The 26,295-nt window shown below is 37.5% G+C and overlaps 3 protein-coding genes and 1 pseudogene across 17 annotated transcripts in view; 2 read left to right on the plus strand and 2 right to left on the minus strand.

The window, feature by feature from the left end:
* The first annotated feature begins 3,615 nt into the window (after window positions 1–3,615).
* Window positions 3,616–5,782, plus strand: LOC148781147 (Pentatricopeptide repeat (PPR) superfamily protein). Its single transcript, XM_088874122.1, has one exon. It carries the CDS (start codon window positions 3,875–3,877, stop codon window positions 5,630–5,632), a length of 1,758 nt encoding a protein of 585 aa, XP_088730248.1. The 5' UTR covers window positions 3,616–3,874; the 3' UTR covers window positions 5,633–5,782.
* LOC18432493 (uncharacterized) lies at window positions 3,616–19,278 on the plus strand. Of its 6 annotated transcripts, none has more exons than XM_020666074.2 (11): window positions 3,616–6,553; window positions 16,709–16,810; window positions 16,955–17,074; window positions 17,195–17,257; window positions 17,523–17,632; window positions 17,732–17,813; window positions 17,984–18,042; window positions 18,206–18,245; window positions 18,422–18,515; window positions 18,626–18,695; window positions 18,842–19,278. In XM_020666074.2, the coding sequence occupies exons 2-11, from the start codon at window positions 16,712–16,714 to the stop codon at window positions 18,945–18,947; spliced, it is 843 nt and encodes a 280-aa protein (XP_020521733.1). In that variant the 5' UTR covers window positions 3,616–6,553; window positions 16,709–16,711; the 3' UTR covers window positions 18,948–19,278. The 6 variants fall into 6 exon arrangements, with proteins under 6 accessions (XP_020521733.1, XP_088730251.1, XP_088730249.1 ...); XM_088874125.1 differs by having other exon boundaries at window positions 17,523–17,600; XM_088874123.1 differs by having other exon boundaries at window positions 3,616–3,849.
* Window positions 19,279–20,061: 783 nt separating this feature from the next.
* On the minus strand, window positions 20,062–21,064 carry LOC105420517 (uncharacterized; annotated as a pseudogene). Its single transcript, XR_016060981.1, has one exon. The product of XR_016060981.1 is annotated as an uncharacterized LOC105420517 (transcript).
* The window catches only part of LOC105420540 (uncharacterized), a 34,534-nt gene continuing 28,300 nt past the window's right edge, over window positions 20,062–26,295 (minus strand). For all 9 annotated transcript variants that reach the window (XM_088874138.1, XM_088874137.1, XM_088874141.1 and 6 more), the window contains one exon: window positions 20,062–21,087. Coding sequence is in view for 1 of the 9 variants with exons in the window: in XM_088874137.1 (XP_088730263.1) it covers window positions 21,065–21,087 (23 nt within the window). In the remaining 8 variants the exon portion in view is untranslated. The remainder of the gene's footprint in view (window positions 21,088–26,295) is intronic.

The raw sequence follows: 26,295 nt of genomic DNA on the forward strand, positions 1-26,295 counted from the left end.
TTGATTATGCGGAAAATAACTAATTACCACCATTCACATATGGCTATTTATGGCCCTAAAACAACCGCTCGATATTGCTATTAGGACAAATCTTCAGAACAGCCCCACCCCACCCCAACCCACACCCAACCCCACCCCCACCCCCACCCCCACCCCCACCCCCACTCCACCCCTCCTCTCCCTTAGAACCCCCTCCCCCGGCCTTCTTTTCCTCCACCCACAACTTGATTTACGGCGTGCACGACTCCCTTTGTTTCAATAAACTAAATCCCCAAGGTGACCCTTAATGAATCTAAATGACAAAGTATTGCTAGATTAGCTTCACTTTGGCCATAGACCGAAGCGAAACAAAGTGGTCAACTTTCAGCGGATTTAGCCAAATCAAAGAAATATCTATATAAAAATATTTTTTATTTATATGAAATTTTTATTTGTATTTTTTATTGTTTTTATATATAAACATCTAATTTTTATATTAATTGTTTTTAAAGTCCAAAATCTTCCTCAAATGAGCCGAAATATCGAATTGCTTAGTTTTTCTCACCACACCAAAGAAGATTATGAAGCCATTCTCATAGCATTGTGACCAACTAAAGACACACCCCGCGCCCCCTTATTGTTTAGTGAGGATATTCCTAGAAACCCATAACCTAAACCACTAGGGATCATAACCATTGTCTAGATCTATTAGGAAATACAAGAAATTATCCCTAGGGCTCAATTTAGGAAACCATCAACCAAAATGGTAGGTTTGAAATTGTGAATGGGAAATTATTTGAAACGCCCTACCGAGATCCCGTACTAAGCTAAAATATGGAAAAAATCTCGAATTTAAGGGAAGCACAGAAATCCCCACAATTATCCATACAATACTTTTTTGATGAAGTTAATTAAGTCATACCTCACAAAAATACATCTCATGATACACAATAAAACGGAAAATCAATGCACGGTATACTTATATGGATATGGTAGATGCATATAAGAACAATAGAACATATCAGTGTGCTGTGCATTGATATTATCAAAAATAAGAACAATAGATCAAATAATTTCATCAAAAAATAAGTTTATTAAGCAAAATAGAAAAACACTTCCCTTATTTATCATAAAACATAATTTTATTAAAAACCCATAAGTTTATCAAAAAAATGATTTTACTAAGCAAAATTAAAAACCACTTCCCATATTCATCATAAAATATAATTTTATTAAAAAACAGCAAATTTATCAAAAAAATAATTTTGTTAAGCAAAATAGAAAAATAATTCCCATATTCATCAAGAAACATAATTTTATTCGAAAGATAATTTTACTAAGCAATATAGAAAAAAACTTCCCACATTGACAAAAAACCATAATTTTACTAAGCAAAATGAGTTTTTTTTTTGAAAATCAATTTCTCAAAATATGAGGGATGATTTGAAATTAAGATCACATTTATAAAACTCTCTCTCTCTCTCTCTCTCTCTCTCTCTCTCTCTCTTTGTGTGGAATGGGGCCAGATTGGGATCGGCCAGTGACCGATCCCGAGTTAGTCAGCTGATTTTTTAAAAATCAACTGATCTTTTAAAGACTCTTTCCATAACATTCTAAAAACCTTGAAAAAAAAAAAGTAAAAAGAGAAGAACCAAGCACATACAAGACGATGGTGTAGTGTTTCATTGAACATAAGGCAACAAAATTTTTTGCATGCACTTAAAAAAACAAAATGTCCCATTTCCATCATTACAAATATAACTATATCATGCACTTAAAAAAAATCGAGCAAAAGATCGAGTGACATTATCATGTACTTACAAAAAAGAATAATCAATTTCATAAAAAAATAATTTTATCAAAAAGAATAATTTTATTAAGCAAAATAGAAAAACACTTCCCATATTCATCAAAAAACGTAATTTTATTAAAAAATCATAATTCTATTAAAAATTTTAATTAAGAAAAATAAAAAAATACTTCCCATATTCATCAAAAAACATAATTATATTAAAAAATAATTATATTAAAAATAATTTTATTAAGAAAAATAAAAAAACACATCCTATATTCATCAAAAAACATAATTTTATTAAAAAATATACTTTTTTTAGAAAAATACTTTTTTCAAAATCCCAAAATATCAAACAACATTTTGAGCAAGAAACGATCATCAATGTTTGGATAATCGAACAAATAAACATACATGTAAAATGCTTGAAAAACTCATAACAAAACATGTCCCTGCATTTCCTTTATAGATAAGTGCACATAGACAATTCTAAGGGAATTTTTTTATATGAAAAGATTACACAACTCCAACTTTTCCTTTTATTGAAATGGAAAAATAAACCTACTATGAAGATTTTATCAAAGGAAAGTGCTACAACTAAAGAAGAACAAGTCTATGTTTTAAAATGCCGTCACCTTGTTTGGGTGAAAACAAACCCCTCGAAAAGCAGTATTTGAATAATTTTTCTACATGAAAAGGGGGGAGAACGGTTTGGGCAAATATACCCAAACCTCATTATTGCATGACATTAATCAAACTACGTAGACCTTTAGAAGAATTTTGATATTGCAATTTTATCGTCGGTAGGAATCGAATTTGAGATGGTGCACAAAACGATAACCGCTAACCACTCACGCCCAAGCCCAAGGCCAAGTCCTAGCCAAACTAGCCAACCAAAGTTAGTCCGACACCATTTGTACTCAAGTCCCAACCATCCCATATAGGAGGAATAAACTAAGTTGACATTGAACTTGCATGCCTGCAGTCTACAACATAGTTGCTGGAGACCATGTCATCCTCAATTTAACCCAAGTTGCCTTCAGCTTACCCTCAGACTCTGCCCTCAACAAAAAAAAACCAATAAAAGAAATTCCCACATCATCTATGCTCATTTTTGTGTTCCTAAAAGTTGAGACTAACTAAACCTGCATCTTGTTGTCTACGACAAAGTTGTTGGTGACCACGTCATCATCGACGTAGCCCAAGATCCTCACCAGCTTACGCTTAGACTCCTCCCTAGAAATACAAAACTACCGCCATAAATAAGTAATTATCCTCGTATATGAATTCAAAGGGGAAAAAACTGAAAAAAATGAAAAAACTTAAGAAAGTATGTCATTACAATAAAGCAATTTTAGTTTCCCTAATTTAGTTTTACCACAAACAAGTTATTTCACGAAATTGGTGGCCTATTTAATATTTACAGGCAACGTCATGCATAAGACGTCATATCTACAATAATCAAAGAAACCCCGTTTCGTTGCTAAATCCACTTGCTGTACCGGTGTTCTCTCTCGACGTCATCCTACCTAGTCAGTTGGAGGGAGCTGTTTTGAGTTTAAATCCTCCGTTGAAGAAGGAAATTTAAGTAAAAGCGATGATGTGTAAGGCCTTCTTGCTGATTGCTGAGGTTTTACTGCGATTTATTGCATACCAATGTCACGTGGGGAATCATAGGAGCAACAGAGTCGAAGCATTCGGATCCTACCGCACGACCTAGCCCCGATGGTCGGACCTATGATGGCCCACTGCTAACCGACCAAGAGTCGGTCCCGAGTCACCGTAAAAAAAGTTAGACATAACGTTCAACTGGGCGGCTTCTTCATCGCTGCGAGTCGTGTTCAGTTGTGTGGGCCGCTTTTTTCATTGCTACGAGTCGTGTTCAGTTCCCTGCGTGGCCATAGCAACTAACCTGCAGGAGCCCTAAAGAATCATAGCAACCGCCTGCGCTCCTACCCCTTGCAATGGACCTAGAGGACGACCAAGCCACTGGATTCCCCATCGTTGGTAGTTCCGCCATGTGAGAAATTCCTCTATAGTTGCGCTTCCTCCATCGTTACAATAGCCATTATCACCAGGTCCACCTCTCTCCTCATAGTTTTTATGTTTGTACTTTCTCCTACAAAGATGCTTCTCCGTTTTCTCTCTCTAAAAATACCAAGACCCAATTCCTTACTTTTCTATCACTTCCACTCACGAACCCAAATCCCTAACAAGGTAGACCTTATCTTCTCAAAGCTAAAAGAAAATATGGGTTTCACTTCCATTGAAAAACAATCCATTCTAACCAATTTGAGCATGGTGGATGCACAAAGAATATTGTTGAGGTCCCAGTCAAACCCATCAATGGCTCTCAACTTCTTCAACTGTATCAGAACAGAGCCCAGCCTAAAACCGAGTCCGAAAAATTACTGCGTAATCATTCATATTCTCACCTGGTCAAGATCTTTCTCACAAGCAATGGAATTGATCATTGAATTGATAAAAACCCATGAATGCCAAGTGTTTGAAAATTTGATTCAATCAATGGATGAATGTAATTGGAACCCAGTTGTTCTTGATATGCTTATCAAGTGCTATGTTCAGTTGGGAAGGATCGATGAAGGATTAGAGAGTTTTAAGAAAGTGATAGGCTTTGGCTTGGTTCCAAGTATCAATGCATGCAATTCTTTGTTAAATGGCTTGTTGAGATCAAATGCAATCAACACTTGTTGGGACATCTATGAAGAGATGGGCAGAGTTGGGATTCCTCCCAATTCTTACACATTGAACATATTGACTCATGCTTTATGTAGAAAAGGAGATTTTGATAGAGTCACTGAATTTTTAGAGAGAATGGAGGAGAGAGAAGGGCTAGACCTTGATTTAGTTACATACAATACACTTATAGATGGCTATTGCAAGAGAGACAAACTCGGAGATGCTCTTTATCTCTACAAGATCATGTATAGGAGGGGAGTTGCACCCAACCTAGTTTCTTACACTATCTTGATCACTGGTTTGTGTAAGGAACATAGAGTTAGGAAGGCTCATCAGCTGTTTCATAGAATGGTTCACAGAGGAATAGCTCCTGATAAATTTATATATAATTCGCTTATATGTGGGTATTGCAAGGAGGGGGAGATGAAGAAATCGAGGGCCTTATTGAACGAAATGATTCATTCAGGTTTAGAGCCTGATGACTTCACTTGCAGGTCTTTTATTGAAGGGTATAAGAGGGGAAAGAAACTGATTTCGGCTTTGAAATTGGTTCTATGGCTTCGGAAGCTATGTGTTCCGATCTCTAGTGAAATCGATATTTCTCTTATGGCTTCATTATGCATATATAACAGGCCCAATGTTGCTAAAAGCTTTCTTAGAAGAATAATTGAAGATGGGTTTGAACCTGGTTTACCAATCTACAACTTTTTAATCAAAAGTTTGTGTGAAAATAATTACGTCACAGAGGCAGTTGTTGTGAGAGAGGAGATGATGGGTAGAGGTATAAAACCTGATTTTTATACTTACCAAACACTGATATGTAGCTTGTGTAAGGGAGGAAGACTCTTAGAGGGAGAAGAATTGATGAGAGAGATGGTTGAATCTGGTCTGGTTCCTAGCTCCATGATATGTGGAGCCTTGGTTAGTGGGTATTGCAAGAGTAGAGAATTGGATAAGGCAGAAATGGTTTTGTGCTACTTTTCAGGGAATTTTCAGATGCCTAGCGTGGAAAGTTACAATGAGATTATAGGAGCGCATATTAAAAATAAGGATGTTAAAAAGGCTTTCCAAATGCATGATGAGATGTTGAAATTGGGGTTGATACCAAACTGTCAGTCATGCAAACTTTTGATAACTGGCCTATCCAGCAGAAAAAGGTAACCGAACCAAACCTATCCTATTCACTCATCATACATGTTTAAATCTTTCATTTAAGAAACTCAATAAGGAAATTGGAAATCTGAATGCTTCATAATGAGCATACTTGTTGTTGGACTACTGTGGATCTTAATCAAGGGTTATGTTAGTCAATTCTCTGATGTAGAGATGTGAATAAAGGGAATGTGCACCCTCATCGTGACTCTGTCTAATTCCTCCACATCAAAGTTATTGCTCATAAGACATTTATGAGTAGGAAGTTTAGGGTTCAAGTTTGGGCTTGATTAGCTAAGGCTACATCCCAAGTTTGAATCTTACCTTTGAACTACCCAATTGATATCACACAAAAGAGCAACAACATATATCCCTATAACCACCTTAATGACGTCCCTACAACCACCTTAATGAGGAGAGACTTATGGGACAAATTACCCATTAGCCAATTTATTGGCTTAGACATTAATCTCCCTAGCCATATGGTGTAAAGTGATAGGCTTGAAGCATCCTAGATCAATGATCTCATCGACAATCATGAGAAGACCACCCACTTGCCCACATATGACATTGCATCTACATCTCATGAACACGGGTACATATGTCAGAGGCATGAGGCATCGGATTTCTCATGCCAAGGAAAAGAGGTGAAAGTCGGGACACCCATTTCCCCCTTTTCACTGTTCCTCTTAAGAAGTTGTCTGCGCATGGGATGGGGGGTGCGAGAGTTTTCACTGAAAACTTGCGTGCTATTTTCACCTTGTCAAAACCCTAGTGAGGCACTCTTCTTTCCCCTCTCCGCAATCTCCCTCTTCTTCGAGCCTCCCTTCCCTCCATTCTCTCTCTCTCACCCTCTGCGAACAAGAGCTAGAAGAACCTGTGCGAGCAAGAGCAATCCCTGAGTGAGCAAGAGCACCAACCTCTCAATCAGTGAGTTATTTGCATATTTTTCGTTTTTTTTCTTTTTTTCTTACTAATTTTGGTTTTTGGATCCTCTCAGGGTTTTCTTTTAGGAAACCCTGTAAAAAATGTAGGGCTTTCCTTATTTTTCTCTGTTGTGAATCTGCAGTAAAAAAATTAATGGCTTTCTCAATTTTTCTCTGTTCTAAATCTCCTGGATTTTGTTTTGTTTTCTGGTTTCTTGTTTCAATTTTTTTGTAAACAAGTGAACAAGATAACCTGATTTATTTCATTAATTCATACTATTTGATGCCCCAAATGCATGCCAAAAATCAACAACCTTGATTCATATATCCATGTATTGGTGATTCTAGTTTACTGATTCTAGAGAGCTACATTAGGTCTTTATTTCATGGGTTGAAATGGGAACCATGAAATTTCAGTTTACAATATTGAACTTTCATCTCTTGCTATTGTCCCTCCATAAAGATTTTTTGTTTTTTGTTTTTCTTATTGTGGGTTGGATTTCCTCTGTTTGTTTGGTGGTTTTTGGTGATGTTCTGTACATAACAATGCTGAGATTGTTCCTGTATAATCTGATTTATTTCCTTGATGCATCAAATTTGATGCCCCAAATGCATGTCAAAAATCAGCGACCTTGATTCATATATTTATGTATTGGTGATTCAAGATTTTCTAAGTGTTGATAGATCTACTTGATTTGTTCTGTTTTCTGAATTTAAATTTCATAATTAGGGCTGAATATTGATATCCAAGCCATTTCCATCATAAAATTTCCAACACCGAAACTACATTGTCTGGCAAAATTTGGAGGTGCAACTTGGTGGCACATCATACAACCTCACCCATTGAATGAATGTTGTAGAGAACCACAACCTTCTACATCAATTCAATGAGCTCCCTAAGACTCCAAATGACCCAACTCTTGGGATTTTGCTAAACAACAAACATATAACCACCATTACACTATCAAACAAAAAAGCGAAATCCCAAGTCCCATTTCGCACCATAAGAATACAAGATCAATATAGTCACATAATTTTTCTTAACCCAAAATTGAGCTCATCACTTGAACCAATAAATCCTTAGATCACAAAACCTAAAACATCTGTAGAGAGAGAGAGAGAGAGAGAGAGAGAGAGAGAGAGAGAGAGAGAGAGGAACAACAAGATTTCGATATTTCTGGAATAATTGGAAAGATTGGAAAGGAAACTCAGCGCTTCTTCGAGACACTGACATTCTGCCCCCTGCGATCGGTGGTCTTTGTGTGCTGGCCCCTGAACCTAAGACCCCAAAAGTGCTTGAACCCACAGTGGTTCCTGCGCAATACAACATTAAGAAGCACTCAAGATTAAGAAAAATGAGTCACATTTTGTAAGTCATGATCATGACTGTGGACATGCCTCTTCACAGAGGGAGACACAAACAGAGACTAGAAGAGCTTCAGGTATTGGCACAGTCAAGGGGGCTTAAAAGCTTTTGATGGATTTGGTGAGTGAAGAAAGTGGACTCAGGGTTTCTGCGCATATAACACAGTACTCAAGAGCAGTGTAGGAAAAATTGAACAAGAACAACTAACCTGACATGGGGCCGGAAGTGTTCAACAAATGAGTAATAAAAAGTGAAAAGAAAAAGACAAAAGGACATGTTCACAATTTTCACTATGAAGAGAATCACAAGGAACAAAAAATGACAAAATTCATGATACTGGAGACCATTAAACAACATTTTCATTACACAATAGGTCCATTATGACTCAGACATTAGGATGATAAAAATGATGGTACATACATAATGTAGCGCATAGTAAAAAAAAGCTTACATTCATGTGACTCCATTTAAATGAATGCTCCAGTTGTAGATGGTTACATTAAGATCACAAGACTCAAATGAGTCCCAGAGTTTTTTAGAATGGCAGGTCCATGTACTGATACTCATACTCTTGAAAAGGTTCAGGTCTATTACCATTCCAATATCATTAGAACTACAATCATTAGAGCTGTTGAGCATTTTAATAGTATTATGAATGGGAAAATATTATATTCCTATGGACCATGAAAAAACGACATTGGGTCATACCTCCCAATGAAAACATTGACAGTGATGGACATACACTAAAAATTGGGCTCATGTCATGTTTTGATAGGTCCCACTCTCTCCATATGTAATTAGTTAATTAATTCAACAACCTTATGAACTATGGGTTTTCTATAGGAAAGAGAAGGGGGGGGGGGGGAGAGGGGGGGTCTTTACTCACTTATTTAGTCTTTGGGTTTGAAAACTCGAAGGAGCATAAAAAGATAATTATCTACAATTAATAGAACATGAGCTTGTTCGAACCATCCAAGACACCTTGCAAATAGTAACAATCGCATGATGTCATCAACATGCGACCTTGTATTGAATAAAATAAAATTACATCATGAGTGCCTGGGCACATCATTTAAATATGCATCATCATCATCATCATCTGAGCTCTATCCCAACTATGTTAGGATCAGCTACACGAATCATGTTCTACTATTCTGCTCTATCAAGGGCCATAACCTCAGTTAGAGCCTTCCATTTGAACTAAATCGTGGTCATTTAATCCAAAGCAAATCCAAAAATCTGTATTCAAACAACTTTGCTTATCCATGGAAAGATTCTTTAGAATATATTAAGTATTTAGCCAAATGTCATTCATTTATCAGCCATTAAAATAATTGGGCTGTCAGTTTGGAAAAAAATAGGATTGGGGGTAACAAGTTCAATGAATTCAAACATAAAAAAGAAGGATCCATAAAACTATGTAGACTATCACTAATTATCATTGCATTTGGAATTTCCAATCCAGTATGATTTTGATTTACATCATAGTCTATCTGATTAAAGAAGCATTGAGAAACTAAGAGTCAAATAAGCATTCCCATTTTTAGTAAATAATTGGACAATCAAATGCCAAATGTCTCAAGTCATAGATAATCACCTCAAACTCACCAAATGCCAGAAGGCATATTTGCTCTACAGAAGCAAACAAAAGATTTATTGAGAAATTTTCTCATATATGATAACCAAAAATGATAAAGATAGAAAGGGGGGTCAAGAGAGAAGTTGATAAGAAGAGGAGAGAGGGGAGAAAGAAAGGGGTACATCCAGGCAATAAATCCGCATTCACTCAGGTCTAGATTCCTCACATGTCAGAAAGGTCAAGATAAAGACGGTGGGAGACTATCAAACCCACAAATCCTTCATAAGTCAGAATGAAACAACTTAACAACAAATCAAGTACACGAAGAGTTTCAACATTGAATCAAGAAAAGTTGCTCTTCTATTCAATAAGGGGGTCAATCTCCTAACTTGAATGGAGATTGATGACTCATTTTTTCCCAAGAAGGTGTCTTTCGCGGCTTGGTAGCTCTGATGTGGGATGGAGAGTAGTGAAAGAGGGGGCTTTGTAAGGCAACGAGAAAAGTCAAATAGTGGAGATCGAGATAGAGTGGGCAGGGGCGACCAAGACTGGTAGAAAACAGGGGAGATGGAGGAAGACATGGAGAGTAGGATGTCAAAGGCAACATGAGTAATAGAGCTTGGCCATGCCAACAAGTTCTATCATGAGACAAATATCATTACGGAAGGAGATGGAGTAACAGAGAACCGGAGGAAGTGCATAAATCAACGATCATTGCTCTTTTAGTCCACCCAAGGAGTACTTGAATGGATTGAGAGAAGGATGCTCTAAAACTTGGGGATGTGATATAGTTTGTAAGAAGATTCCAGGCAATAGAACTTTGTTGATGCCAAGGGAGTTTTCAAGCTGGGATTTTGGAGGTTCAACAATTCTTTAACATCATAGGAGCGGTGGTCTCCAAAATCAAGGCATTCGTATTAACCCCTCAGCTATGTTGGCTAGGGATTGAACGCATTCCAATTCATGCTTAAGAAGTTTTTAGAATAATTGCTGCTGAATGTTAAAAGTTACTGTAGATGGATTAGAAAACATTGGGCGGCTGTTATCCGAGGCTATTAATGATCAAGATTCAAAAGTTTACTGTAAAAGAGATAGCCAAAGACAGTCCTAAAATGTGGCACGGGGCTTATTTCACATCCAAGTAAGGAGATCAGAAGAAAGAAGCTAAAGGTGTTTCAAAAACTAAAGATATGGAAGGAATGGATGTGTCGTAGAAGAACAGGGCTGGAGAAAGGTTTCTAGAAAAAGAAACAGAATGTCCAGCATGGAAGCAATGTTGAAAAGGGTACCCAATGTCATCATATTTGGTCCCCGCTCTACTTTTTTAAGTATCATCATAATATCAACATTATTTTGATGTCCCAAGAAACCATTTGCATGGAATGCAGGACTTGTTTGTAAGCTAGATTTTGATATGGTTATTTTTTTATTTGTTGTTTGCTTCGCAAATCTAAATGAAAATGCTTCCGATGTGTTACTTCATTTCTATAGTAGTTTTCTTTATAAGAATTGTTTTAACTTGAACAAACAAGACAAACTTCTGCATCCGCTCCAACTAAAAAGGAAAAAGAAACAAAGAAAGAAAAGATAATGAAATCGGGAACTTCAGACAACTAAAGAAAAGGGGGAAAAGTAGCAAGAAAAGAAGAGATAACAAAATGGGAAACTTTGGGCACTTTCACCATTTCTGCTGTTAGGCAAAAATATTGTTTTGGCTAGATGCCCAAATCTGCAACTTTTTCTGGTGCAAGATTGTTTGGGCATTTTGTATTACAAATAAAAAAAGAAGTTTCTGATTTAATTTATTTTTAGCCAAATAACCAAAGATGCAGAGTTTGACATCATAAGCAAATGACATATTTCAATAATTGAAGTCTATGTAAACTATTAACTGAAAATGGGTTTATCCATTTTCAAGACTTGTTCAACATTCATCCAACTAAAATACAATTGAATACAATTAAATTGTTATTTTGAAGTACTTAATTCATCATCATCATCATCAAAGCCTTTTTCCGGGGATTGGTAAAATACCAAGTCTAACCATCTACGAAAGAAAAAGAACAGGGAATGTTAAGCCATGAAGAAGATGTGTCGCCAAATCACCTCCAATGCAGAGTCTTTGAATGAGCCATTTCTCAAGAGCTTACATGCATTGTGTGTTTTCGTTTTAGCGTGCATGTGCGTGTCACTGTGAGTGCGTCCTTGAGGTCAAAGGTTGCTGATCCAAAGAAAGCACATGAATGTGGTATGTTTTGTGAGATACAGAACAAGCACAAATCATAGCTAGACAAAATAGGAAAAATGTTGAACAAGTCTTGAAAATGGATTACCCCATTTTCGGTTAACAGTTTACATAGATTTCAATTATTGAAATATGCCATTTGCTTATGATGTCAAACTCTGCATCTTTGGTTATTTGACTAAAAGTAAATTAAATCAGAAACTTCCATTTTTATTTGTAATACAAAATACCCAAACAATCTTGCACCAGAAAAAGTTACAGATTTTGGGCATCTAGCCAGAACAATTTTTTTGCTTAGCAGCAGAAATGGTGAAAGTGCCCAAACGTTCCCATTTTGTTATCTCTTCTTTTCTTGCTACTTTTCCCCCTTTTCTTTAGCTGCCTAAAGTTCCCTATTTTATTATCTTTTCTTTCTTTGTTTCTTTTTCCTTTTCTAGTTGCAGCGGGTGTAGAAGTTTGTTTTCTTTGTTCAAGTTAAAACAATTCTTATAAGAAAAACTACTATAGAAATGAAGTAACACATCGGAAACATTTTCATTTGGATTTGCGAAGCACACAACAAATAAAAAAATAACCATATCAAAATCTAGCTTACAAACAAGTGCTGCTTTCCATGCAGATGGTTTCTTGGGCCATCGAAATAATGTTGATATTATGATGATATTTTAAAAAGCAGAGCGGGGACAAAAAATGATGACATTGGGTACCCTTTTAAACATTGCTCCCATGCTGGACATTCTGCTTCTTTTGCTAGAAACCTTTCTCTAGCCCTGTTCTTCTAGGACACCATCATTCCTTCCATATCTTTAGTTTTTGAAACACGTTTAGCTTCTTTCTTCTGGTCTCCTTACTTGGATTTGAAATAAGCCGCGTGACACCTTTTAGGACTGTCTTTGGTTATCTCTTTTACAGTAAACTTTTGAATCTTGATCCTTAATCGCCTCGGATAACAGCCGCCCAATGTTTTCTAATCCATTTACAGTAATTTTCAACATTCAGCAACAATTATTCTAAAAACTTCTTAAGCATGTATTAGAATACGTTCAATCCCTAGCCAACATAGCTGAGGGGTTAATACAAATGCCTTGATTTTGTAGACTACCGCTCCTATGATGTTAAAGAACTGTTGAACCTCCAAAATCCCGGCTTGAAAACTCCCTTGGCATCAATAAAGTTTTATTCCCTAGAATCTTCTTACAAACTATACCACATCCCCAAGTTTTAGTGCATCATTCTCTTAATCCATTCAAGTACTCCCTGGGTGGACTAAAAGAGTAATGATCGTTGATTTATGCACTTCCTTCAGTTCTCTGTTACTCCATCTCCTTCCATAATGATCTTTGTCTCATAATAGAATTTGTTGGCATGGCCAAGCTCTATTACTCATAGTGCCTTTGACATCCTACTCTCCATGTCTTCCTCCATCTCCCCTGTTCTCTACCAGTCCTGCTTGCCTTACAGAGCCCTCTTTCACTACTCTCCATCCCACATTAGAGCTGTCAAGCCGCGAAAGACACCTTCTTGAGCCAAAACGAGCCATCAATCTCCATTCAAGTCAGGAGATTGACCCCCTTATTGAATAGAAGAGCAACTTTTCTTGATTCAATGCTGGAAACTCTTCATGTACTTGATTTGTTGTTAAGTTGTTTTGTTCTGACTTATGAAGGATTTGTAGGTTTGATAGTCTCCTACCGTCTTTATCTTGACATTTCAGGCATGTGAGGAATCTTGATCTGAGTGAATGCGGATTTATTGCCTGGATGTGCCCCTTTCTTTTTCCCCTCTCTCCTCTTCTTATCAACTTCTCTCTCGACCCCCCTTTCTCTCCTTATCATTTCTGGTTCTCATATGTGGGAAAATTTCTCTATAAATCCTTTGTTTGCTTCTGTAGAGCAAATATGCCTTCTGGCATTTGGTGAGTTTGAGGTGATTATCTATGACTCGAGGCATTTGGCATTTGATTGTCCAATTATTTACTGAAAATGGGAATGCTTATTTGACTCTTAGTTTTGTAATGATTCTTTAATTAGATAGACTATGTTGTAAATCAAAATCACACTGGATTTGAAATTCCAAATGCAATGATAGTTGGTGATAGTCTACATAGTTTTATGGATCCTTCTTTCTTATGTTCGAATTCATTGTACTGGTTACCCCCAATCCTATTTTTTTCGAAACTAATAGCCCAATTCTTTTAATGGCTGATAAATGAATGATATTTGGCTAAATACTTAATATATTCTAGGGAATCTTTCCATGGATAAGCAAAGTTGTTTGAATACAGATTTTTTGGATTTGCTTTGGATTAAATGACCACAATTTGGTTCAAATGGAAGCCTCTAATTGAGGATATGGTCCTTGATAGAGCAGAATAGTAGAACATGATTCGTTTAGCTGATCCTAAAATAGTTGGGATAGAGCTCAAATAATGATGATGATGCGTATTTAAATGATGTGCCCAGGCACTCATGATGTAATTTTATTTTATTTAGTACAAGGTCGCATGTTGATGGGATCATGCGATTGTTACTATTTGCAAGGTGTCTTGGATAGTTCTAACAAGCTCATGTTCTATTAATTATAGATAATTATCTTTTTATGCTCCTTAGAGTGTTCAAACCCAAAGACTAAGTAAGTGAGTAAAGACCCCCCCTCTCCCCCCCGCTCTCTTTCCTATAGAAAACAAATAGTTCATAAGGTTGTTGAATTAATTTAAAGCTACTAAATTATATATGGAGAGAGTGAGACCTACCAAAACATGACATGAGCCCAATTTTTAGTGCCTGTCCATCACTGTCAATGCTTTCATTGGGAGGTATGACCCAATGTGCAATGGTTTTTTCGTGGTCATAGGATTTTAATATTTTCCCATTCATAATACTATTAAAATGCTTAATAGCTCTAATGATTGTTGTTTTAATGATATTGGATTGGTAATAGATCTGAACCTTTTCAAGAGCATGTGTATCAGTGCATGGACTTGCCATTCTAAACAACTCTGGGACTCATTTGAGTCTTGTGATCTTAATGTAACCATCTACAATTGGAGCATTCATTTAAATGGAGTCCCATGAATGTAAGCTTTTTTTACTGTGGGCAACATTATGTATGGACCATCATTTTTATCATCCTAATGCTTGAGTCGTAATGGACCTATTGTGTAATGAAATTGTTGTTTAATGGTCTTCAGTGTCTTGTCTTTTGTTATTTTTGGTTCCTTGTAATTCTCTTCACAGTGAAAATTGTGAACATGTCCTTTTTTGTCTTTTTCTTTTTTGCTTTTTATTACTCATTTGTTGAACACTTCCGGCCCCATGTTTGGTTTGCTGTTCTTGTTTGATTTTCCTGCACTGCTCTTGAGTACTGTGTTATGTGCGTAGACCCTGAGTCCCCTTTCTTCATTCACCAAATCCATCAAAAGCTTTTAACCCCCCTTGACTGTCCAAATACCAGAAGCTCTTGTAGTTTCTGTTTGTGTCTCTTTCTGTGAAGTTGCGTGTCCACAGTCATGATCATGACTTACAAAATGTGACTCATTTTTTCTTAATTTTGAGTGCTTCTTAATGTTGTATCGTGCAGGAACCACTGTGGGTTCAGGCACTTTTGGGGTCTTAGGTTCAGGGGCCAGCACACAAAGACCATCGGTCGCAGGTGGAAGACTGCCAGTGTCTCGAAGAAGCGTTGAGTTTCCTTTCCAATCTTTCCAATTATTCCATAAATACCGAAATCTTGTTGTGCCTCTCTCTCTCTCTCTCTCTCTCTCTCTCTACAGATGTTTTAGGTTTTGTGATCTGAGGATTTATTGGTTCAAGTGATGAGCTCAATTTTGTGTTAAGAAATATTATGACTATATTGATCTTGTATTCTTATGGTGTTAAATGGGACTTGGGATTTCGCTTTTGCATGTGAAAGTGTAATGGTGGTTATATGTTTGTTGTTTAGCAAAATCCTAAGAGTTGGGGCATTTGGAGTTTTAGGGAGCTCATTAAATTGATGTAGTAGGTTGTGGTTCTCTACAACATTCATTCAATGGGTGAGGTTTGTATGATTTGCCACCAAGTTGCACCTCCAAATTTTGCCAGAAGATATAGTTTCGGTGTTGGAAATTTTATGATGGAAATGGCTTGGATGTCAATATTCAGCCCTAATTATGAAACTTAAATTCAGAAAACAAAACAAATCGAGTAGATTTATTAACACTTTGAAAACTGCGAACAAGATCTAGAGGAACCTGTGCGAGCAAGAGCAACCCCTGAGCAAGCAAGAGCGGCAACCTCTCAATCAGTGAGTCATATGCATATTTTTCGTTTTCTTTTTTTCTTACTAATTTAGGTTTTTGGATCCTCTTAGGGTTTTCTTTTAGGAAACCCTGTAAAAAATGTAGGGCTTTCCTTATTTTTCTCTGTTGTGAATCTGCTGTAAAAAAATTAAGGGCTTTCTCAATTTTTCTCTGTTCTAAATCTCCTGGATTTTGTTTTGTTTTCTGGTTTCTTGCTTCATTTTGTTAATACACAAGTGAACAAGACACTCTGATTTATTTTATTGATTCATACCATTTGATGCCCCAAATGCATGTAAAAAATCGACAACCTTGATTCATACTATTTGATTCCTTTTATTACATTGCTTTTGTGATAACGTAAAATCATGTGTTAATGAAAGACAATTTTTTTCGTAACTGATATGAAAAGTAAACTAGAATTTTAGTTATTTTTAACAATACAATGATAATAATAGCGGTAATGCTTCCTTCTTTTGTGTTCAGAATATTCTTGCTTTTACCTGTTATCTGTAAATTTTAGGGGACTAGTTTATTGCTGGACATCTTTTTGATACAAGGCCCTTTCATTTTAGCTGGATGAGCTGCTTGGAATATATCTTCACGAGTGCATGCAATTTTCATTATTTGAAGTTCTGTGTTGAGATCATTGTTCTTCTGCCTGTTTATGCTCATGTACTTGTTCTACAGGTCATGCTCAGGGAGATGAAACCAGGCATTCTCTCTCAGGAGCTAAAGGAAGCTCTTGGTATGCCTGAAGGTGCACCACCTCCTTGGCTCATCAATATGCAGGTTTGTGTGAATATCTGTACAGTCCTTTTTGGTTTGTCGTTTTATTTGCTCTATTGCTTGAGTAGTTAAACATTCTCTCTCTTAGTTGAATTCCTTGACAAGACTGTTGGTTTGCCTCCTGCTTGGTTTATAAATTTGTGACAGAGATATGGTCCTCCGCCATCTTACCTGCATCTGAAAATTCCTGGCTTGAATGCTCCTATTCCACCTGGAGCTAGCTTTGGTTATCATCCTGGAGGCTGGGGCAAGCCTCCTGTTGATGAAGTGAGCTTCCTATGATTCTTGCATTCATGCTCTCATAGTGCTTGCAATATTTTATATGGGTTTTGTTCTGTGCAATTGTGAATTCTTTGGTGGCTGATTCTGTGAAATTTTATTCTGTAGTTTGGACGCCCGCTATATGGAGATGTTTTTGGTGTCCAACAGCAAGAACAGCCTAATTATGAGGTATGGAAATATGATATCCATCTCTTAACTGTTGAAATCCATTTTTTTTGGTAATTTATTTTTGGGTACTGTTTGGAAATTGAATTAATAGAATAAATCCTCCTAATTGTAACAAACGTGGTGCGCATGCAACTAACATCTTCCTTTGTTAGAATACAAGTTTCCATGCTTCTATGGTTTTCTTAATAATGACAATTTTTTTTTGATATTCCTTAATGATGACAGTAATGTTGTGGTCTCATTATGCATTTCACTGTGATTGCAGGAGGAACCTGTTGATAAGAGTAAGCATTGGGGCGACTTGGAGGAAGAGGAGGAACAAATGGAAGAAGAAGAATTGGAGGTTGGTATTCAATCAGTTGACAGCCTCTCCAGGTTCTCTTTCTCTCTCTCTCTCTCTTTGCCCTTCCTCTCTCCCTCCCTGTGTCTCTTTTCCCTGTGTTTAATAAATTGAGTTGTTTACGTTCCCCACAGTATGCCAACTGGTGTGGAGGCACCTGATGTCATCGATCTTCGAAAGCAACAGAGGAAAGAGCCAAAGAAGCCTCTTTATCAAGTGAGTACATTGAAAGATTTTGGTCACGACCTTTCATTGAGCTACATTAGTATTTTAGTGGAAAACTTTTATTATAGGGGTATCTTATATCTTAGTAGGTCATCTTTTGTTTACCATTTTATTCTCATGGAGTCCACTCTAAAATTTACACTTTCTCTCGTTCCACTAAGGTACTCGAAGAGAAGGAAGAAAGGATTGCACGAGGAACCTTACTCGGAACAACGCACATGTATGCCTTCGCCTTAACTAGTTGGTTGCCTGACCATCGCTTTCATGAATTTTAGGACTTCGTTTGTGCATATGCTTATTTCTCATAGTGAACTCTTTTTTTGAGAGAAGGTTAACATAGGGAAATTCTTGATTTGGTTTTGACAACTTTTTCCTTTGGACAGGTATGTGCTTTGGGCAATCAACAAAACTGGTGCTAAAAGGGTAAGCAAGTTTATTCTTATGAGCCTTAGTGTTATTCCATAGGCACTTAATGATTGCTCAATTTGTTGGCTAGAGATTTTATTTTATTTTTACTTATAAATATCTGAAATTCTTTCGACGTCATGTAAATTATCCTCTTCATTTTGTCATGCTGATTCCACTTTATTCTTACCCAGGTTGAGCTACTGCGAGGGCAAAAGTCGGACAAAGTGGATGTCACTCTTAGGTCGGAAGAATTGGAGGCTTTGGATGATGTTACTCTGGCAGCAAGTAAGCGTTCTTTGATACTAGTAAACGGGACTCTCGATGCGCTGTTTAATGCGAGCATTCATAGTTCTATTGGAGTGTGAGTTATTCAACATGGGGTGGGCATCGTGCAGGCATGAGGAAGCAAGGGAAGAGGAGAAGCTGCGGAATCAGCGAGAGGACTTCAGTGACATGGTGGCAGAGGTTTGTTCTGAGTGCATTCTAGAGTGGGGTGGAATTTTTGCTCATGTTTGTTTGGTTCTCATGAGTATTTGTTTGTTTTTGTTTTTGTTTTTATTTTTATTGTTATTACTATTATTATTTTCTTGTGTTTTTTAAACTCTGTGCAGGCCAAGAAAAAGAGGAAGCGCAAGATGCAAGAAAAGGAAGGGAAAACAAAGAAGAAGGATTTTAGGTTCTAGGCACATAGATATACAGCAATTTTGCAAAGCTTGAATGCTCCCCCACCCGTTGGATAGATTTTGTTTGGCCGGTATATTGTGAGCTCTGAAATTGGAAGGATCAGGTATTATTAATGTGAAGTTCTTTGGTCCATTTTCGGTCCATCTTGGAGCAATTAGTAAATGGACAGGGCAGCTAGCTGTACTATTGATGTAATTAAGGATTGTTGTTTAAAGGGAATTAGTTACTGAATCCATCCAGAGGTTATCAAGGAATCTAAACTGTGCTTGGATGAGCTCGACGGAAAGTTGCAAGTGATTTTGTCTTATGTTTTCCTTTAGGCAAGTCGAGATGGCTATATAAAGCATGAAATTTTTGATGTTCATCTATGTGATGCTCTTGTTTTTATCTTTAGTTTCTTCTTTTATTTTCCCCTTACTTTTGACAAAGTACGGACAGCTTCTAATTAGCGGCATCATTATTAGCAAAGAAATGTCCACTGTTGAATAACTGAGTGCAGCCAGCCTTGTTGTTGAGTGGAACGACGCACCTGAACTGTAACCGTCCATTGTTTCACACAGCTGTTCCTACAGTTCCTACAATCTGCCATCTACTTGTACTCTACCGAGGAATCTTATAGGAATTGGAGGCCTCGTGTCCCCTAAGTATTTCAATTCATAGCTAAGTGACGGCTCATGCTCTAATTTCTTGAGGAAAGCTTAATTCTCAAATAAAACTTTCACGAACTTTTTAAAGATATACCAAAAATTCCTTGAACTTGGATGCTCTTGGAAAAATCCATCAGTTTGGAAAATAAGAACTGAAGGAGGCAAAAAAACCTCCCATGCTCAGGGATGGATGCAAGATCAGGAGTAAGGATAAAGCCTCGGGTGCCATTATGAGAAACTTCATCCTGAAAAATGCCTTTGCAGCATAAAAAGTCTTTAATAGTTAACACATGGTTAATAAATATATTTGACGTCTTTTAAGATTGTCAATAAGAGACGCTTGATATGACTATCTGATTAAATATACAATATAAATTATTATAATTTTAGTTGAATGGTATAAAAGTAATAATGCTTAATAGATAATATCAAGTTTTAACAGTTTTAAAAGATGCATTGTATCTACACCAACTAAAATAGACAGTACAGAATACCAAAACTTCAGTGCGAAACAGCAAAACTTTACTTCTTGCGAAATAGATCGTCTAATATAAACTATAACCAAGAAAACTGAACGTGCAAGTAAAAAGAAGCCGATAGATGTGCCTACTAGAACAGAGAGAGAGAGAGAGAGAGAGAGAGAGATCCTCAAATTCATAGTGCCAAGGGATGTGAGGTGCACTCTCAAGAAACCAACGGAGGGAAAGAAAAAAAAGGCAAAACATGTTGGGCAAAACTGTGATCAAATCGTCAGAAAGGTATGAAATGGCACCTGCCTTTATCTACCCCTCCGAAATGCCCAATGACAGAGAGTAAAGTAGGATGAGTTGGAGGAAGCATTAGCAATATCGGACTCCCTCTGTGGGTGCGTCCTTAAGCGCCAAAACTTGAGCACGTGTAGGCTCTTCTCTTCTGTCGACCTTTGCAAAATTATCCAAGAATCATAGCCCTTTTCTCTCATCATGAGGCAAATCTCTAGAGGGTTGTTAGCAGTAAGGGTAACCAAATAGAACGGACCTCGGATCGACAAAAGGTGTTGGACCACCAACAATATGCAGTCTATGACTCTTCGTCCATGCTCCCCTCCCACCCAAGATGCAGCTATTCCATGACATCCAACCTCTTCCTCAGGGGTCGGGATGTAAGGAGGTCACCACCATTACGTCCACCATCCCCACCAACCACCTATCCAAATCGGATGCGATGTCGGTGCACACTCTCAGCATGCACACCGTGCGCTACAAGGGTCTTACAGGTTACTTGAGCTGCAACCTCATAGAGGTCAGTAGCCATGTAATGAACCCATGTTCTCCCTTGACTAGCAAGCATGATGGCTAGCAATGCGATAACATAACCACTCCCACAACCAATCTCCATGCACAAATTTGGCCTGAGCTCCACAAGGTCTGCTCTATTTGTTAGAAGGGCGTCAACCAATGCGAATGAGTCATCACAAGGTTCATAGATCTTTGGGTTTGAAGCCAAAAGTCGGATTTGAGCACATTAGATGAGTTCCCAGAAAAGACCTGTAAACAATTTCATTCACAAGGTGTGAGAGTAGTTTCAAATGGGGAAAGCAAGCAACAATCATCTCCATATGACATATGCACCCAAAAAATACACAATTCTAAAACTTGCCTCTTATGAGAGAGAGAGAGAGCACGAACACACCAGTGTGATTGGAAAGCAATGATGGTAATCAAGGCACCACCCTTGCAAAAGGGTGCTTTACATGTCTCATTTGTTACAACAAAGATAGTGTGAATGCTGGTCCGACCAGATCACATTGTCTTTGGGGGGATAATAGGAATTTACAAAGAAAAATGAGATCGCTTACACATAAAACTTATAAAATAAAGATCCTGGACGGAATATCACTATTTATTAAAAACATACTATTTTTCAGGAAGATGATGTCACTTACACACAAAACTTATAAAATAGTTATTTAAAAACTGCTATTTCCGTATTTCTATTTATCAGTATGAATTTTGATATTGTAAGTATTATGTGCAAGTGGCTTTACTTTTCCTAAAAAACAGTTGGTTAAAAATTTGGAATTTTGTGTTATAAGTTTTACATGTTTATGTAACATGATTTGTGATATGTCTGTTATTATTAAGGATATTAAACAGTTGAGAATTTTGTATTTACCTATGGATGATTATGAGAGTTCTTCGATTAATAATAGATTATTTATCATGTTACATTTCAAGAATATCTCAACCTTTCTGGAATTACTGTCCAAAATGTTTGACTGGCTACTTATAGATATTTCAATGGAAGTGATTGTTATTAAATTGCTTCAAGTGAATTCATGTTAATGTTTTCAATGATACTTCGCATATATCATATTGTTGCTTTCTGATGTTTAAAGAGTTTCAGAGATAATTTGAGTATAAGTGGACCTGCAGTGATCGTTAGGACCTATCCGGTTATGTCGATAGGGACTATTTGGACTCATCCGGGATGCCGGTGAGGTATGATCGGACCTGCAGGGATTGTTAGGACCTATCCGGTTACGCCGGTAGGGACTATTTGGACTCATTTGGGACGCCGATGAGGTATGTTTGGACCTGCAGGGATTGTTTAGACCTATCCGGTAGGGACTATTTGGACTCATCCGGTACGCCTGTGAGGTATGTTTGGACCTGCAGGGATTGTTTGGACCCATCAGGACGCTGATGCGGTATATAGGTGACCTACTTGGGATGCCAGTAGCGTATAGGTGACCTACTTTGGATTATGTTTAATTGTGGATTTGTGAAAAGTGAAATTGTTATTCATAAATGTTTTTGTTCGCAATGCTCCTCCTCATGTTGTTTTTTTTTTTAATCGACATTCTTTAGAAAATGTTTATATCTTCCAACCATGATTATTTTTAGGACCATGATGTCAGTTCACTGGGTCGTGGCCAGTTCAGGGCTACTTCAGGGCTACTTCAGGGCCGTTGTTGGCTAATTTGGACAAAGTTTACTATAAAAAAATCTTAGTAAAGAAAATACAAAAAAAGAAAGACCATACAACACCCTTGCGAGTAAGAAAGAACATACCAAATCTAGATGACAGCATCATCTAGATGTTTGCCTTTCCTGTGGCATGTACAGTATTGTTATTAACAATACAACTGTCATCTTTCTAAGAAAGTATACCACACTTTGGCTGGCACTAGCCCAAATCTAGTGAGACTAACAACCATGGCACACCGGTTAAATAAAATTGCATACTGATTTTATAAGAACTCCTAAAAAGAGTAACTTCAATGATTGCAGGGAAACATACCGACACATTGTTCTCTTCATCATTTTCCTTTGTCATGGAAGGATTGGCAGTAGTTACAGGTCCTATTTCTATACTGTGTTCCATTATAATTCTCCGACTTTATGCACTTATCACATGAGAAAGCCGATAGGATTGGAGTTCAGTTCGCAACTCTATGTGCAAGGATGCATGCTGCACATATACACGCAACCTTTAGTGATCATTATGCACAGAGACATGCACTAGATAAGACATCCTCTGGATGACGAAACCACAATGGAGCAACTAATCCAGAAGGGTTTTAGCAACATTGACAAAATCCACATGCAAGTCAATGCTAGATGCTCCAATTGAAGGTGCAAACTCTTGTGCCCCAAAACCTCTGTACATCTGATACGCCAAAAGATGACAACTGTCTTTTGAAGAAGTAAAATGTGCGGTTTGTGAGCACGCACTAACCATCTCAAAGCTCTTTTCTTCCTTGGCTCCCCAAGTCCCCTGATATTTCAGGGGACGATCTTTGGGATAGAAATCTTTCCCACCCCTGGTGAACCCCATAGAGCTGACAACAAGTGGATCGAACGGCAAATCCGCAACAAGTCTCTGGACCTCATTTTGTCGAGCTCTCCTCCTTCCAGACGCAGGGTTCCAATTCAACTCTTCGATCCCAATGGCCTCCACCACAACGATGGAACCCGTATAATCGGCCTTCTTGGCCTTCTTGGCTTTCAACATCTCAATCATCTTACCTTGACCTCCATCTACTTATAAGGCCTCTTGGACTAGTTACGAGAGCAGGGCAAAAGATCTTCCTCCAAGGAGTCAGAGGATTCTGTCACCAAAATGGGCGGAGTGCCAGGGCAGGAGGCCAATGTTAAGACACAAGGGAGATGCTCTATCTTTTATACCTTGTTTAGACAACTCCCCAAGTTCTAAAAAAACCAGCCAACTCTCAGCATTTCCATAAATTTTTCAGGGGCGTGGCTCAACTCAGCCAAGTCAACTTGATAAGGTTCAGCTTAGGACCAGGCCAAATACAAAGCCGATAGGCGAATCTAAGTTTATAATCGTTAATTTAAATCAATAGCATGCTAATTCTCATGCTAATTCTATTTTTGTCTCTGAAGTACCTCACCCAGAGACAATACATTGTGCCACAATTCTTAAAAGTAAATAAGAAAGTTCAAGAAAACAAAGATGCCCACTTTACAGCAAATGCCAAATAATCCAATGACGTTTCCCATTCACATTAGATGCCTACAACCATCTAATCCAATTTCTAAGTTCTATAGCTAATGTGTCACACTAATGAAACAGCTCCACAACGACATTTCAGGAAAAAACAAAAATACCAACACCAAAGATCTGAATACCAACTTGTGGAAGGAAAAAAGGAGTACAAGAAGTAAACACAAAAATGAAATACCAGTAGAACAGATATATCATACGTCCAGAATGCTCATCATCTTGGACAGTTGTATCGCAAAAGGTGCTCTGTACTTAACTGTATTTACAAGAAATTTCATCTTGTCTTTCTTTCCTGTGTGCTTCCCAGTTTCACTCTTGTGCATATTTCCCATATCATTACTTTAATCTGGTTGCATTGCCTAATTATAATGGCAGACCTTGACAGCATTCTTCTAGAGTTCATTATTTTATTTTTATCATATAAAATCAAATTCGCATATAAAGAGTGTTCAGGTGAAATAATACTCGAGAAAAAATCATGCGTCGCTTTTTCAGCAGCAAAGAATCACATACGCCTTGGCAAACCATGAATACAAGTCAAATGCGATCATATAGAATGAATACAGTTACACTCCAAGATTTCAGATGAGAAATCAAACAGCTGGGGTGTGTCATTCCTCCATTTGAAGTGTGTTAGAAAATTTTAACAGCCTACATGTCAGTTTTCAGATTGAAAAATGAGGTGCACACCCTATATGTCAGCTTTCACATTGAAAAATTGGTTTCTATTGCTTTTCCATTTGGAAAGTGACTTTGTCCGTTATAGCTAGGTAATCAATCATGTTGTATATGACTTTCTTTTATCCCTTGCTTTATGATTTCTTGAGCAGAATAAGTTGTCTAAACCACACACAATCTGGCACGAATGACAGCCAAGAAGTTCAAAAGAAACACAGACAAATAAACAAACTTGGAGTACAAACGTTAGATTTTCCATAACCATCAGGGACAATCTCAAAAAATTCTTTGTTAACAACAAAATCCTTTTAAGTTAAACAAATAGCTAGTAGGCAACTAGGCATATAGTAAGAAAAAACAACAAACCAAAAGTAACTGTTGTGTAATCATATGTGCAAACTGTAGTTACCGAGATCTCCCAACTTGGCGGTGATCCCACGCTCCCGCAGCTGGATCTCGGGTGGATCTCGCTCCAATATGGAAGGAACACGATCCCAATCCCTTAGGGATCACTTGATATATATCACACTCATTAGAAACAAGTCTTAAATGCATATCCTCTAAAAACGTACGTAATGCAGCAAAATCATATTGCATACATTTTTCAAAAGAAAATACACGCTTTTACCTGATGGATCTATTTATCACATGATCTTGAAAAGTTGGGATCTAGCTCTCCAACATGTTGGAATCAGGATCCCTAAAATTCAAGGTGTACGGCCAAAGACCTTAACCATATGGAGATTCTAGCTTATCTTCTTGATCTCGCTCCCGATCTCGCTCCCCTTCCTAATCAGGCTCTGATCCCAAGGCCACATGCACAATATCTTTTTAAAAATAATTTATTATTAGTACAATAATAAAATAGTAATATGGAGTCTTAACTATGGCATCTTTTAAGTTATATTGCTGCTCTTGCTGGTCCCCAATATTTTATTCTTAATTTTTGGACTCAGCTGAGTCTAACAGACTTAGCAGAGTCCAAGTTTCTGGACTTGGGCATGTTAACTAAACCCAGTCCTTGTTTTAAACCATCCATATTAAATCAAAGTCGAAGTTTACAGAAGTTGCATCTACTTTGTACATCTCATTGCATTATGTAAACAAGGGAGGCTTATGTGGCATTTGATAAGTTGTTGGGAAGAGAACACTAATAATCTCCATGATGGATCCCAATATGTATTTGTAGCTAATAGTACATCTTTTCTTTCGCGATACTCAAGGTTCATTGCTGAGGTAAAAAATTGTAGAAGCCATATATGACCTTAAGGACGGCAACTCACCATCAACAAGCATCAAGAAATGCAAAATGGCTGGTGTGGTAATACGCAACTAAGTATCTAAAGTGGCAAGAATCACTAAATCAGGATACAATGGGTGTATAAAAAAATTCCCATGAATATAGTATTAGGCGGAGCCAAGGTATGGGTGGGCTGCATCAGCAACAAGGCCAGGTGGCAGGGCCCGGGGACAGGAAAAGGAAGCTCGGTACGTGGCAAGGGTTGGGGAGGGATCCTAGGAGAGGTGTACAGAAGGGAGAATCCTAT

The sequence above is a fragment of the Amborella trichopoda genome, chromosome 8 (genome assembly GCF_054954075.1).
Source record: "Amborella trichopoda isolate Santa Cruz 75 chromosome 8, AtrichopodaSantaCruz75HAP2 v2.0, whole genome shotgun sequence".
NCBI lineage: Eukaryota > Viridiplantae > Streptophyta > Magnoliopsida > Amborellales > Amborellaceae > Amborella > Amborella trichopoda.

Bases quoted from the DNA above. Each gene is read 5' to 3' on its own strand.
- LOC148781147 (XM_088874122.1), top strand. From the start codon at position 3,875: ATGTTTGTACTTTCTCCTACAAAGATGCTTCTCCGTTTTCTCTCTCTA.
- LOC18432493 (XM_020666074.2), top strand. From the start codon at position 16,712: ATGCTCAGGGAGATGAAACCAGGCATTCTCTCTCAGGAGCTAAAGGAA. The intron at 17,814-17,983 runs GTGAGTACATTG...CGTTCCACTAAG, and splicing joins CAAAGAAGCCTCTTTATCAA to GTACTCGAAGAGAAGGAAGA. The intron at 18,043-18,205 runs GTATGCCTTCGC...TCCTTTGGACAG, and splicing joins TTACTCGGAACAACGCACAT to GTATGTGCTTTGGGCAATCA.